Source organism: Podarcis liolepis, assembly GCF_965112155.1.
Source record: "Podarcis liolepis genome assembly, chromosome: 12".
NCBI classification, from domain to species: Eukaryota; Metazoa; Chordata; class Lepidosauria; order Squamata; family Lacertidae; genus Podarcis; species Podarcis liolepis.
The window spans coordinates 12,669,104-12,683,525 of NC_139563.1; the positions used below are offsets into that span (position 1 = coordinate 12,669,104).

Below are 14,422 nucleotides of genomic sequence, written 5' to 3' on the forward strand. Positions count from 1 at the left end.
GCTTTAAAATCAGGAGGTGGGGGCATTGGGAAACGAGAGGAGGGGGGCTGTTCCTGTCATTTACTAGAGTGCTACTGTATCACGTGTGCAAAAGGCTCTTCTGTCATTGGCCAAAGGCACGTGTCTAGGATACCGGCCTTGCAACGTCACTTGAGGAGCTCTATTAAAAATAAGAACAAAAATCCAGAGTGAAAGTATTTCAGGTTCAGTTTAAGTGGCTTCTAAATTTGCACCTCCACTATAGGTAGTCAGGGAAAGCGAGTCTGGAAGAGCAAGAGAGAGATTCCCCTCTTATCTCCTCCTGTACAACTTGGAATATTTGGCTCAAAGGCAGGGAGGAAGCCAGAGATCGGCTGTGATTGTCCAGATGCCTCTGTGTGTCTCAAGCCTGCGCTTGCCTTGTGCGCTGTAGAGAGGAGGAAGGCACTTTCCCCAGCTCAGCAGAGGGGGCTCCATTGACTTTTCCCCCGTGGAAGGATCGTCACCATTTTTTGTCAGGTTGCCGCCAGTCTCTTCTCCACCCTCGGAAGCCGGACAAGAGTGGGGGCGGGGGTGGCGGATGAAAGTCCTAATGATGAATACATTGCGGGGCAAAGAACGCAGGAGGGGGCTGCAGAACTGAAAGGCTGGAAGGGGGCAGAAGGAGGAACCAACTACAGCAGCCGAAGGGAGAAGGAGAAGCGGCGGCAACATATATATATATAAAATATTTTCAGTTATATCTGGCTCGCTTTGCAAAGTCTGGATTTGGATTGCTCCGCGGACCCAGGCGGAAGGGGGTGTGGAGGGGGGTAACCCAAACCGAGCAGCCCCGAAGCGCGCGCAGACAAAAGCGGGAGGGGAACAACATTTGGGGACTCCGTGTTCAGCATGGAGGAGAACGAGCAGCGCCCGGGCGCCGAAGGAGGCGCCGAACAGCCGCCGCCGGAGGAATCCAGCAGCGGCAGCGACGGGGAGCCCAACCGGCGGAGGGCGATGCTCCTGCCCCGGGTGCTCCAGGAGCCCGGCAACCATCCGCACCAGCACCCGCCGCACCGAATCACGAACTTTTTCATCGACAACATCCTGCGGCCGGAGTTCGGCCGGAGGAAAGACGGCGGTACCTGCGGCGGTGGCGGCGGCAGCAGCGTTAACCTGGAGCAGCAGCAGCAACAGCAGCTCCTCACCGCCCGGAGCCCCTCGGCAGCGCCAGCCTCCGGTTCCCCGACCGACGGAGGAGGAGGAGGCGGCGGCGGCGGCGGCTCCAAAGCTCTAGCCCCGGCTAAGAAAGGCGGCGACTCTGGCGCGCTCGACGGAGCCTTGAAGTCCCGCGGCAGTGGCAGCAGCGGCGGCGGTGGCGGCGGCGGCGATCAGTCGCTGAGCTCCGACTCGGACAGCTCCCAGGCCAGCTCCTTCCCCAGCGCGCAGCCTATGCTGTGGCCAGCCTGGGTCTACTGCACCCGCTATTCGGACAGGCCTTCGTCAGGTAAGCAAACAGCTCTGGACCAGGTCGCTGGCCTCTCGAGAAGAGGGTCTCTGGACCCTCCACCCACCTCCCGCCCGCGAGCGAAAGAGCTGGCGACTTGGCTGCAAGGCGATCGCGGCGAAAGGGGGCGGCGGGTTGCAATCACCCTTTGCAAAATAAGACAGTTTTACAAAGTTATCTGCTTTGAAACAAACGTGGGGAGGCAGCGGCAGGCGTAGGAGGGATTTTGATACAGTGAGGACGAAACTCCAGGAGGGCGCGGGGAGAAAGAGCCGAAGGCTCGAGCCGCACACAAAGCGATTTCCTTCTTGGCAGCTGGGAGAAATAGCCGGGATCTGAAGCCCAGGAGGCTGTTTGCAAGGTGGGGTTTGTTTTCATTTCCCCTTCTCTCCGTTTACCAAGAAGATAAGATGGAAGAGAAGTCAGTAGCAATCCTTGGAGGCGTCCTATTCAGCCCCCCTCTTTGGCTAGTTAAGCTGCTGGTCGCCAAGGCCCGACCTGCGAAGTTGTCTTCTCCGGCCTCTAGAAATAAGCAGGCCTTGGAAGTACAGTATTTTTCTTTCCTCCCTGGCTTCTCGTGCGGAGCAGCCGCGCTCGAAAAGGCCCTGGAAGTTATTGCAGAGCCGCTGAAAAGGAAGACTTGCTTGCTTGCAGGGGTGGGAGCGAAGTGGGGATCTCTCCAGCCCTGCCTCGGGAAGAGAGAGCCGGGACGAGGAGCCGCCGAGTGCCTGGAATGCCCTTTATCGTCAGGGACACTCGAGGGTGTTTTAGTCTTCCTGAACGAGAATTGCAAATTCGCTCAATAGAATTTTCTTGTTTTTAAACAATTGGATCTCGATTTTTGTTTTATTTTTCCGAAAGGACTTTCCACCTTGCTTGCAATATATTTTATCGTCGAATAAATTCATAGGTGTTAAAAATGAGCTAGACAGACAGCAACCTCCTTCGCTGCCGGATAATATTCCCGTCTGATTTGAAATTTACTCCATTGTTCTCCAGTCCCTTTCTTTGTTAATATTTAATTATCATAGATTCTCACCATGGCCCAAACCACCGAGTAAGTTAAACCCTGTCGAAAGATGCTTATAATACGACGGAGAATATTTCCCATCAGAATAATTACCATTCTTAAGTGTAACATTTGGAGAATACAAAACTGCAAGGCGATCTAGTTTAAAACTAACGTTTAAATTTTAATGTGCATTGCACTGTAGAAGAAAAAGGGGATCTCTAAAATGTTGGGGTCAATGTTTTTAGAGGAAAAGAAGAGTTCTAATTTGTAGTTTTGTATGAATGCATTATATTTCTGTTTTTAAGGAAGAGGAAAATGCATTCAGTGTCGCAAAGGCGACTGTTTACCATTTTAGTATGGAGCTGGCAAGAAGGATGAGAGTTGTGCAAGCTCCTGCCTAGGGGAGAATTTAATTCCGAATATTTTTCTGATTACTTTCCAAAGGCAAGGAAAGTAGGGCGGATTTGTGTTTGTGTTGTTTACATTTAGTGCATTCCGGGGTTAAGGGAGGAAAAAACGGGGCAATCTTGAAGAGGCTGTTGTGAAGATTGTTCTCACCATTCCTTTTTGAAGCTCCGCTTGGTTCACCTTTTGAAAACGTGAGAGAAAACTTCCCTCTCCCCCCTCCCTCCCCCCCCCCGTCGCCCCGGGATCTCCAAGTCATTTTCTCAGGCGATTTCCCCTCCCCCACCCCAATCCGCCAGCCTCGTAATTATTGGGGAAGGCCGCATAGGCGCTGCCAAGAAGCGCCTCTCGGACAGGCCTGCCACAGCCGGGAGTTGAGGGGCTTCCATGGACGTGAGTAGCGGAGGAGGGAGAGCGCCATCGTGGGTTGGCACCCAGCTCGAGAACCAGGCTGTGGCCTAGGCCAGGCTGCGGCGTCGCCCCGGCCCGAGACGGGCCTAGTCGCTAGGGAGAGAAAGCGAGAGGAAGCGAGCTCTGCCCTCCGACTGACGCGCCCCCAGCAGCCCGGTTGGCGGGGGAGCAATGCGGACCATGTGTCTGCGCGCTCGCAAACTGGTTTCGCGCGGGAGCCCCGGGGGCAGCAGCCGTGGTAAAACGGCCCCGAGGAAGGTCAGGCGAGGGTGCGCAAAGCCCCTCGGGGAGCGGGCACAGCCACCCATAACAAAGGGTGGTAGAGGCTGCATGGAGCTGGTCCCCGAAACGCGCCTCCTCCGCAGAGAAAAGGAGCCCCACGCAGGCCTCCCGCAGAAATGGAGCTCATTCCCTGGCCATCTTGGCGCTTGCTTATCTCCCCACACCCCCACATCCCCGGAGAAAAACACGCAGTGAACTTGGGGGGGGGGGTGCGAGGGCACTGCTCTGGGTAAGGCAAAGGCCCCCTTGTCCTTGGCCTGGATCCGCCTCTCCCCCTTGGCTCGCCCTCCCTCTTCTTGGACCCCACCTCGCACACACCCTTGGGATGGTGGCGATCCAGCCCCTTTCCATTTGACAAGGAAGGCCCTGCTTGGAGAAAAAGCGAGAGGGGCATTGGTGGCATGCGCTGAACTTGGTCCCTGAGGGGCAGAGGGAACCAACTGGCACGTAGCTTCGAAAAGCGAAGGACATTTGAGACTCTCTTTCTGCGTCTCTCGCTCCCTCCTCCCCGCCCAAATTCCCTCGCCCGGTGCTGCTAATTGAATTAAGCTTCCAAGCCAGGGCACGTTCTGGGCTCCCTTCCAAAGCGCCCCTCCACTCAACCTCTCTCGCTCTCTGTGTCTCCTTCTCTCGCCACGGACCGCAGGCCCCAGATCCCGCAAACCAAAGAAGAAGAACCCCAACAAGGAGGACAAACGTCCCCGGACAGCGTTCACGGCGGAGCAGCTGCAAAGACTCAAAGCGGAGTTTCAGACGAACAGATACTTGACAGAGCAGAGGAGGCAAAGCCTGGCTCAAGAACTCAGCCTCAACGAGTCTCAGATCAAGATCTGGTTTCAGAACAAGCGGGCCAAAATCAAGAAAGCCACCGGCAACAAGAACTCCCTGGCGGTTCACCTCATGGCACAAGGACTGTACAACCACTCCACGGCCTCGAAAGACGGCAAGTCAGACAGCGAGTAGATGGGGGGGGGTGAGCCAGGGGAGGGGAGGGGAAGGGGCGAGTCAGAGTTTATACGATGCAATAATTTAATTAAAAACAAAAACAAATAAGGGCCAGTGTATAAAAAACTATACCAGCATAAATAGTGGGGAAATATTGTGTATTAGATATAATTCTGCAATATTCTGTGTATATATATAATTTACAGGTAAGGTGTTGTAAAAAAAATATCCAAAATATCTGATTATAAAATATTTTTTGATTTTCTTTTTGTTCTATGGAAATTTTAGATGCTAACTTTATCAATTTTTTTAAAAGCTTAAGTTACTTTTTTATAGACTTAAGCACTGTTTTAAATGGACATTGGACACTGTTTTTTGAAATTCAAAATATTAAAGACAACTTTTGCTGAAGTCCAAAGATTTTTATTGCTGCATTTCACGAGGCTGTGAACCGAATAAATAGTTCTCCTATTTGTTCTATGAGTTTTAACGTTTCTTTTTTTCTTTTCTTCCTCTTGTGTTTGCCTTTGGGATGGGTATAGAAGAACTTTAATTATCACAATATAAATTATAAGCTAACTATGTAAACATGCTGCCCGTTTGCAAGTAACACATTCAGAAATCGGGGGAAAGAAGTACTGAAACATGATGTTAAGCCTTAGGAACGTTTCTTGAATTTATCCTCAGTTCTCCATTAGACTGGAGTAAAGGATGTGTGTGTGAGTGAGGGGAGGTAGTATTTAGAGACTCAGAAAAAGTTGGTAAACAAATAGTGGCCGACTTCAATCAAGGACATGTTAATTCGGTAATTATTCCCGCCTAAGGAGCGTGATGGGAAAAGTTTAGAATAAAACCTCGTAACTTCCGGGACCGTGTCCTGGGAAGTAAAAAGGGAAGAAGGGTCTTTTCTTTGTAGTTTTAGGATGGACATTGCCCAGTGTGAGAAGCCAGAGGGAGGGTAACCCCACACGCTTCGGAGCTTGCCTTGCTGTTGTGTCCCATTAGCTCATCCCATTCCCATCTGCTAGTTCCCTACATTGTTTTGCTTTGGCGCTTGCTCGTTGCTTCTTTTTAAAGTGCTGCTCAGAAAGCAGCTTGGCCTGGCGCTTTAGCTTTGCAGTGCTGTGGACAAATGTACCAGGCCCCTGTGGCATTTGTGGGGGCGGGGAGCCAGTGTGTGTGTATATGTTTGTGCACATAAGAGAGTTGGGGTGAGGAGTCTGCATCACTAGCTTTTGGGCTAGGGAAGGCTTTTCCATGCAACCAGCCTGGCTCAGGAAAAGAACAAATCTAGAGGAGGGAGGGTGGAGAGAGAGTTAGGGCACCTTTTCAGCTTAACTGACTTCTATTATGCAAGAGGATATAAAAGGAGGAGGGTTAGGGTTGTCTCTAAAGTCTCTTGGTTAGAAACTGGCCTTTTCTTTTAAGGGGAAATAATCACTAGCCCATGTTGGAAAAAAGTTGCCTTTCATTCCCGAAAATGGGAGAGATTTTTAATTGAGCACATACATTATGAAGAATTGTGAAGAATTCATAAAAGTCATAATGATTTTTGTGTATTTCTTATTGCCCCCTTTCCTTGCCCAACATTTTTAAATTTTCTGATTCTAATGTGAGATACAGTGAAGCTAATTATTTGTATTTTATTCAGAATTTTCTCCCACACTTCAACCCTTCTCCTTTTCTTGGGGAAAGGAAAAGTCTCCAAAATATTGGCCAGAGGTCTCGCATGGGAGGATGCTGTACAATTATTCAGGACTATAGTCTTCTTGATTGTTGAGGTTAAACTTCTCGCTTTGCCTTAAAAACTCTCTTTATTTCACAATTATAGTAGACACATATTGTACATAGTAGTATTAACTTTGAAAAGAAAGTATACAACCAATGCTGTAATTTAAAATTCTGTGAATAACCATCAGCTGCTTAGGAGACAGAAATCAATGACATTGCCTTTTAGCAAGAAAACAAAGGTGTTTTTCAGTTTATAAAACATGTGCATTTACAATTCGCAGTATCAAATATTTATAAACTTATGAAATATGAATGTTTCTATTTACAACTGTGGTCTCAAAATTGTGGACAATTTCACTGCATTTTGTGTGTTTAAATCTTTGAAGACTGCATTAAATAAAAAAAACCACATTTATTATGAAATCTAGAATGCGTGCATCAAAACTTTGAACCGGAGCAATATATAGTCCTTAAAGTTGATTCCTGAGTCCTAAGGGAATTGTACATAGGTGTAAAAGAGTTGTGAATGTCAAGTTAGAAGAACAACAATTTTGCTACCAGATGGTTAATCGATTTGTTGAATAATTAAGAAACTTTAGATAATACATCTGTACATGAGAAGGGCAAGCAAACTTTTAAATATCAGAACTTGGAAGCATTCAGGGCTAGTAATATATAACATGACAGTAATATATGTACAATATGTTTTGTACATATAACAAGTTTCCTCTTTTGTGAATATATATACGTTTCAAAGTCTGAGCAGCTGGGAAAGTGATTTAGAAAAGTATGTTTGCAAAACCTAAAGTTATATAAATTCATAAATACGAATCCAATGACAATAATATCCAATTTGAATTTAATATTCTGGTGGGGAGAGTAAAATAAATGTGGTTCTCATTTGCTTTAGTGCAATAAAAGAGATGTTATTCCCAAATATTTTGGCAATATTTCTTAAGGAGGATTCTTTTAAAAAGAAAAAGAGGCTGTAGACCAAAATTATATTACTAGACCTTGTTTCTGCTATAAGAGGTCAATGCTTCAAAATGTTAAACACAAATGGTATCTTTGAACTTGCTTTTTCATCATTCTTAAAACATATTTGGCATTTCTACCTACCATACAATAAATAAATAAAGTCCAATATTCTTGGGAGTAAGCCCAATTGAACTCAGTGAGACTTACTTCTGAGTATATAGGATTGCCTTGCATTCTGAATTCTTCTAAACCTCGCTGCAACTTCCCAAAGCAAATACCGTATAGACCGTTAATATATACAATCAATTCATTGCAATGGCTTTAGACAATATGCCAAAAAAGCAGGAATATTTGTAAAACTAATATTTAAAGAGACTGAGCAGGCTGTCGTATCCTTTTTTGGAGAACATAACAGTCTTGCAGGAAATACTGTCTGCTCAAGATCCAGACAGAAAATACCAACATGAAGCCACTCAAGTTCCATGAGCTGTATACCAAGTCAAGTGTATTGCACGAAAAGGGGAATTATTTCAGCACACCCATCGAGATACAAATACCTTACAGGGCAGCCTTTAGTATGCAAACGCATTGGCTGACAGGGAGTCTGTGCAACCCGATCCAAAGGGCTTTTGCTTATTCGGAAGTACGTCCCACTGTGTTCGATGGGGCTTACGCCCAAGCAGATGTCCATAGGATTGAAGCCTTAGAGAGCAGCCGCAGAAACTACCACAATCGCACAAAGTTTGCAGTTGGAATGGGAAACTGCAAGAACTTAAGACTTTCGGGAAAAATCAGCAGTATTAGGAGGAGGAAGAGAGTATGTTTTGAGGCAGCTTGAACTGCAAGCTTACAACAGGCCATCAAGAATTACGTTGCCATTCCGCGCGGAGAAAGAGGCCTTTAAACAGGAATGAGAAAGCGAAAAAGCGACCAGGGCCAAGTGTGGGCTGTTCTGTTCAAAGGGGCACGTCCTGCATATTGAAAGTTTCAGCCCTTGTAAAACTGGATCCGGATGAAAGCGAAGGCAAACCACAAACCCTCTAATTTAACTCGCTTCCCCACTAAAAATAAAGACTCTACAACGACAGATATGTTCATTGCATAAATCACGACTACACTCAAGTCAGCCAAATAACACAACAGTTGTAACTGCTCACATGTAAAACTGCATTAACTCTGAAAATACGGTGTGTTTCTACATCTTAGGAATGCATATAGATTTTAATGCGTGGGCAGATACATAAAGTTAACTGTACATATGATCACCTACAACCCAGTTAAACCAAAGTGCTTCTATTTAAATCCAGTTTTAGTCCCACTAAAATCAATGGGACCAAATCAGCTTAAATCCTACTACTTAGTTTTAATTGGGTTGCAGTTTAACTTGAGGGTGCAGGATGTAGAAATGAAGCCATGCATACATTTAAAAGTATCTGCAGGCACACAACCATCCGGATCTTAAATGCCATAACTTAGAAGGTTTCTGAGACGAATGCGACCAATCTACACCTGTAATCTACTCTCAAACCAATTTACTTGGTAGTAAGTTCCATTGATTACAACAGAATTTACTTTCTTAGCAACGTTTAATTGCTTAAGAAAAAGTTTTTATCATTCCAGGATTTTAACAGAGCACTCACAAATAATGGTATTTCTCATGGAAATAAATTAATCATATCAAACAGCAAGCCCTATAAGAAAGTGATATCAGGTATCATTTGACAAAAGTGTTTTTTGAAAATTAAAAGCATAATAATATGCAATTAAGTTTTATATGGATCTTAACTTCAGGCAGGTAGCTTGTTTTATAAGCAATTTCTTTTTCGACACTACGATCTACTCCAGGAACCGCTCCATAGTAATACTGCATTCTATAATGCCCCACACAGGCAATATTCCAGGCACTATATATGCAAATGTGCTTGCCCTATTGTGCCATAGGTATAAGGTAAAAGAGATGGATTCGTTGTTTATTTACACTAGCGCAGTCCTACGAAGGGTAATAAGACTACTTCTGTGCAAGTGGTCAGTGAGTCGCCCCCTCAGAGGGCGAAACTATTTAGCAAGCTTGGGGTTGTGGCAAAAAGTCATTCTGCATCCCGCTGATTTAATATCCGACCTGTCTATTCAATCCCCGCCCATGCAGCCATACAAAGTGCCCCTGGGATATCATGATTTCTAGACCAGCATCTCTAACTATGAAATGCTAAGTAAGGAGATAATGTAAAGATGGCACAACTTAATTTGGTAAACATTCAGACTGATTTCAGCAAAATAACCAAGCAAAATAATTTTATGACATCTGGGATAAGAAGTAATGCATGTTTTCTAAGATTTCTCTAGCACTTTCATACGGATAACAGCCTAGGAAAATCCAGGCATTGATTAGACCAAGTCGTTTCTTGAAGGCTGGAAAAGGATCTGAAAGCCTCAGTACCTGGCTCCAAGCGGGGCATTCCTTTTGACTTACTGGTTTAAATACCTCAACTGTGGCCAGGATTTCAGACTCCTGGAACATCCCAGGAGCTCTTTTGTGGTGTGAGAAGGTGCTGGGAAGTCCCCAGGGCTCACCCACCAGCACTGGGCTAACTAGTGTAGACTCTGGGTGTGATTTTCTAAGCAATAGCCTACCTTAGGTTTAGGGTAAATTTCGAACTACGAGGAAGTGCTTGGGCGGCGGTACAGCTATGTTTCTGTACAACCGTGTGGGAGCCAGAGTGACCTAGTTGGAGGGAGCAAGAAGAAACTTGCGCGATCCAGCTTGGTTGACCCTAAGATCCCGGCCTCTTAGAGTTGACACAGTTTCTTCTCTCTCACTTCTTCACATTTGGTCTTTTTTGAGTTGCAGACGAAGATACAGCTTGCTTTGGAACAAACTGAGGAAGAATGCAATCAATTTGCGTAAAATTTCCCATTTAACCAAAAGGGCTACTCCAGTGTAAGTGGCTTGTAATTTACAATCTGGTAGATCGCGTGGGCCCCATTTGCTGCTCCTGTTTAAAGCATCCTAATGCATTTTTCGTTGATATGCCAGTTTAGGCTCGTTTTAGTGTTTTTAATAGTAAAATCAACACCAGCTCACTGATTTATTTCAGCCAAGACAGAATGATTACAGTTTAAGAAGACTAACATAAAAATAATGCTCTTTCTTCCTAATATGGACTTCCACTCCCACCTTCCTTCTCACTGTTGAATTTGTAGCTTTTGTATTTTTGATATAGTTTAATGCTATAACTTCTGTAAAGCACGGACTTTCCAGGCACACACAAGAGTACCTAGAACCACGCGTGATTTTATTTGCCTATGCCTACGACACTACTGGGTCTATTGGAAATACACCATGCATTTGTCCAGTTAATAAATATTTAGGGAAAGGAAGAGAAGCGAGGCTCAGCAACAGACCAGCTGGTCGGATGCAGAACTGTCATTGCTCCAAGCGCCAACACAAGTCCTTCTACAGCATCGGGTCCGCCTACAATACTTTATTTAGAAAAAACCTTTCTGGATTTTCTTCTGTGTGGAAAACAAGCTGTTTCATTAGGCCCTTCCTTCAGGCTTTGACAGACGCTGCGGTTGCAATGTAAATGCTACCATCTTTCCCAGGACATCTTTCCTCCTCTGAATCTCTAGATCCAACTGCCAGGCTGCAGAGAGCTTTCTCGGCGGCGTCTTGATTTCCCTGGCAAGCGACACCGTGGTTTAGCTGCAACATCGCTAGCGACGGCGGCATCTACTTGCTGTCTCATGTTGCTTTACTTCTCCTGAACAATCCCGATTATTTTCTTCCTCTCCACTTCTTCCAACTAGATGCCAATCTTTTGTCGAACTCTGATTTCGTAGAATTGGGATACCTTAATCTGGGAAAGATACCCGTTCATTTCCTCCACGGAATCTCCCAACAGACCTTCTTAAGAAGGAAAAATTTGAAGTTTTGCCGAAGTCCATCAGTTGTGGTCTCTTTTTAAAAGCCTCAGGACTGCCCAGTTCCTTTTTGTCTCATGTATCTTACACGATATGGTATCTTCTACAGAGGTGTTTCAGTCAAAAGCAACTGCCTCCAATTCATTATACCTTTATAAATAGTTACAGTGGGTTTTTTTTGGCGGGGAGGGCAGTTGGGATGTTGATCATTGTAAGAGATTATCAAGAGCAAGAAGCCAAAATTATAAAATGCATAATTTCAGCTCTGACCTGTTCTCTGCTGCTGTTTCTTGTACACTGGAAAGGTAAAGCAGCCAAGAATCTTTAAAGACCAAGGACTAGATTTGCTAAAGACTTTACAAATTTATTATAAGTTTTTGTGGATCACAGTCCACTTCTTTTAAATTCCAGTGCAGAAATGAGTGAAGGATCTCCTTCTCTGGTTTCTCATACGTACTTGACAGTATCAGGACCCATCTGATGCACTGTTTTAACCCAAAACTTGAAGTAAGTAGTAAACTTCCTAATTTTTCTCCCCTCCAGCGATCCTGAAGCTAAATAAATACAAAAGAAAGCAAGAGAATGCATGCATGCATGTGTGTGTGCATACAGAGGAGCCTATATCATTCCATATTTCTGTCTATCTTTCATCTGCTTGTGAATATAACTGTAATAACACCAAGAGAAGCTATTCTACTTCCCACCCCCCAATGGAGCTGGGTCTAAGTAACCCTTTTAAATGTAATTGGTGTTCCTATAGCTAAAACATAATAGGCTTTGATTACATGCTAAATAGAATCAAATGTAATCCTTGAGTTAATTATGTGGAGATAATTTTATAATTATATCAATTCAATTTAAAAAGCAATGCATTGTAATGTCACATTCTAAATGGGGAGTAATGACTCCAAATAAAATACTCATTAATTTGAAGTATCTCAAACTCACATCAGGCTTTCTTTCTCCCAACTCCCATCTCTCTTAAATAGCAAATGGGAACATACATTTATCTCATCCATTGTCACATTACCTGTCTCTGCTCATATCCAGAAAGTGGAAAACACTGGAAAATCACAGACAAAAGAGGCTGTCTGAGAAGAGCATTTCCCAGCATTGACCTGCTCTCAAATGCTAAAGAAGCTGATCTGCATTTCTATTCTGCCTGGCTTGTATGTGGAAGTAACGCCCAACGGTCACTGACTTGATGAGCTAGAGAGAGAGAATGTGCTTGTGTCTCACAGACACTCTAACTTACTATGAATAGAGTCTGTGGCCAGAAGACTGGGGTGAAGGTCAAAGCCTATGTCACAGCTGCAGGTGGGCTCATTTCCTCTCCCTTTGTCCCCTTCCTCTTCCACGAAGTCATCTCACACCTTTAGGATAGAGGTGTCCACTTCCCCACTTAAGTTTGAGGGGATTCACATAACAGATGCAATCTACTCTGAACAATCAGAAGAAATAGAATCAAAATAATGACCAACTCTTGAGAAAATTCTGTAATGACGTGGAATGGAGGCAATGGGAGTGAAGATGAATAAGTGTTTCAGTAAATATCACATAGCCAATATGCACAGAGGACCTCCATTTTCTTAATATTCTCCCTCCCCTGGCCCAGAACCCATTTGCCTCTGAAACACAAAAGTATTACCAGAGGGGCACAGCATCAGCTTGCTTCCATCTAGTGCAATGGTGCCTTTACAAGAAGCCAAGTGATATGAAAGGACCATGTGGAGAGGCAGCAGCACAGTTTCAGAATGCAGGAAGTGTAAGGTACGAAACTTAAATGTCAAAGTTCATCAAGGTAAATAATCTGTAGTTCCATGCTACAGTTTGTACCACAATGGCAATAATTTAACAATGATCAATTTACACAATGCACTACATGCACTAAAAAAAACACCAGGTAAGAATTTATTTATTTATTTATTATTGCTAAGTCAATGTTTGGAGCTTGCTGCCCCTTTTCAGTAAAGGTTTAAGCATCCTGTCCCTTCCCCCACAGAGTTAGTTCATCCGTACATTTTTTTAAATGCTTCCTAGTCAAACTTGAATATGCAATGAAGCTCCAGAGCTTTGTGGCGGAAATATAATTAAACTGGTGAAAGATGTAAAAGATGAAGAATAGGGATGACATCAGGCCGATTTCACACTTGGCACTCGGATGGCTGGGCCCAAGCCGTGCTCTTGCCATGCAACACAGATCAAAGTGCACTGCCACTGCTAAAAAGGCAAAAGGGGACTTAAGTATGCTAATCCCCAGGACAAATATATTTTAATCTTGTTAGAATACAAGTTAATGCTGCAGCTCAGTGGCTGAACTTTGTCAGAGTGTAGAGATCCACTTTTACTTTAGTTATGAATGAGGTAGACCTCCTGGTTTATTCATACTTCATAAAAAGTAAGTTTGCTAAATGAACCCCCTTATACTGATCACTATGAGTTTCCATTAATGAAAGATGAGGCCCACAATTTTGAATGACTAGCTGTTGTGAATCCTTAACCTGAGATGCCTCAAAAAGAGCCCAAATTTTGGAACTGATCAGTACCCCAATGGCTAAAAAAATCAATCTGCCTTAAGGTGTTTCAAAGAGACAGCTAAAAGTGAGGCACCAAAATCAGCCATAATTTTTCCAAATATGGACTGTAAGACTATCAGCATTCCTATTCACAGTTAAAATAAAGATTGGCATGGAAATATATTGATTCCCAAGAAATAATTTTGATGAATTTTGAGGAGCTTTCCCCACAAATCCCATACAACTGAATTCTACATTTAGCAACACTTTTTAAAAGTGTTGTTAAACTAGCCAGTGTGTTTGAATGTTTAGCTTCAGTATGCACTGGGAAGTTCTCCTGCACAAGCCCCATTGTACTCTTGCAGCTCCCTTTCAATTGAATGGGGCTTGCACAGAAGAACTTCCCAGGGGACTGTGCCCTTTGTGTTTTTATTGTGGTCTGTATATGAAGGAATGTATCTATCCTAGGCTGTACCCTAGAAGAATTGGAAGTAATTGCCATTTAATTAAATAAATTTAACATTTACAAGAGTCTTTTTAGGACTGAGGTACTGTACAACTTCTCTTCAGTTAGATTCTGCATCAAGATAACAATTCAGTTCTAGTATGCTTTTCTTTTCCTTAAACAAATTGCCTAGAACATTTATTCAAGAATGTTTAAGGAAAAAAAAATTCAAAGTCATTAAATTAATTTATTGAATTTCCTATCAATAGGGAAAGTTCTAAATACAGTGCTTTTTTCAGGGGGTACGCATA

General features: G+C 44.0%; 1 protein-coding gene and 1 long non-coding RNA gene across 4 annotated transcripts in view; one reads left to right on the top strand and one right to left on the bottom strand.

Annotated features, from left to right (window-relative positions):
- The window catches only part of LOC310689552, a 101,646-nt gene that overhangs the window by 66,850 nt on the left and 20,374 nt on the right, over positions 1–14,422 (bottom strand). The window lies entirely within an intron of this gene.
- On the top strand, positions 191–6,394 carry EN2 (engrailed homeobox 2). Of its 2 annotated transcripts, none has more exons than XM_083467233.1 (2): positions 191–1,465; positions 4,222–6,394. In XM_083467233.1, the coding sequence occupies exons 1-2, from the start codon at positions 871–873 to the stop codon at positions 4,536–4,538; spliced, it is 912 nt and encodes a 303-aa protein (XP_083323359.1). In that variant the 5' UTR covers positions 191–870; the 3' UTR covers positions 4,539–6,394. The 2 variants fall into 2 exon arrangements, 1 of the variants encoding a protein (XP_083323359.1); XR_014517442.1 differs by lacking the exon at positions 191–1,465 and adding an exon at positions 3,137–3,275 and having other exon boundaries at positions 4,222–4,323.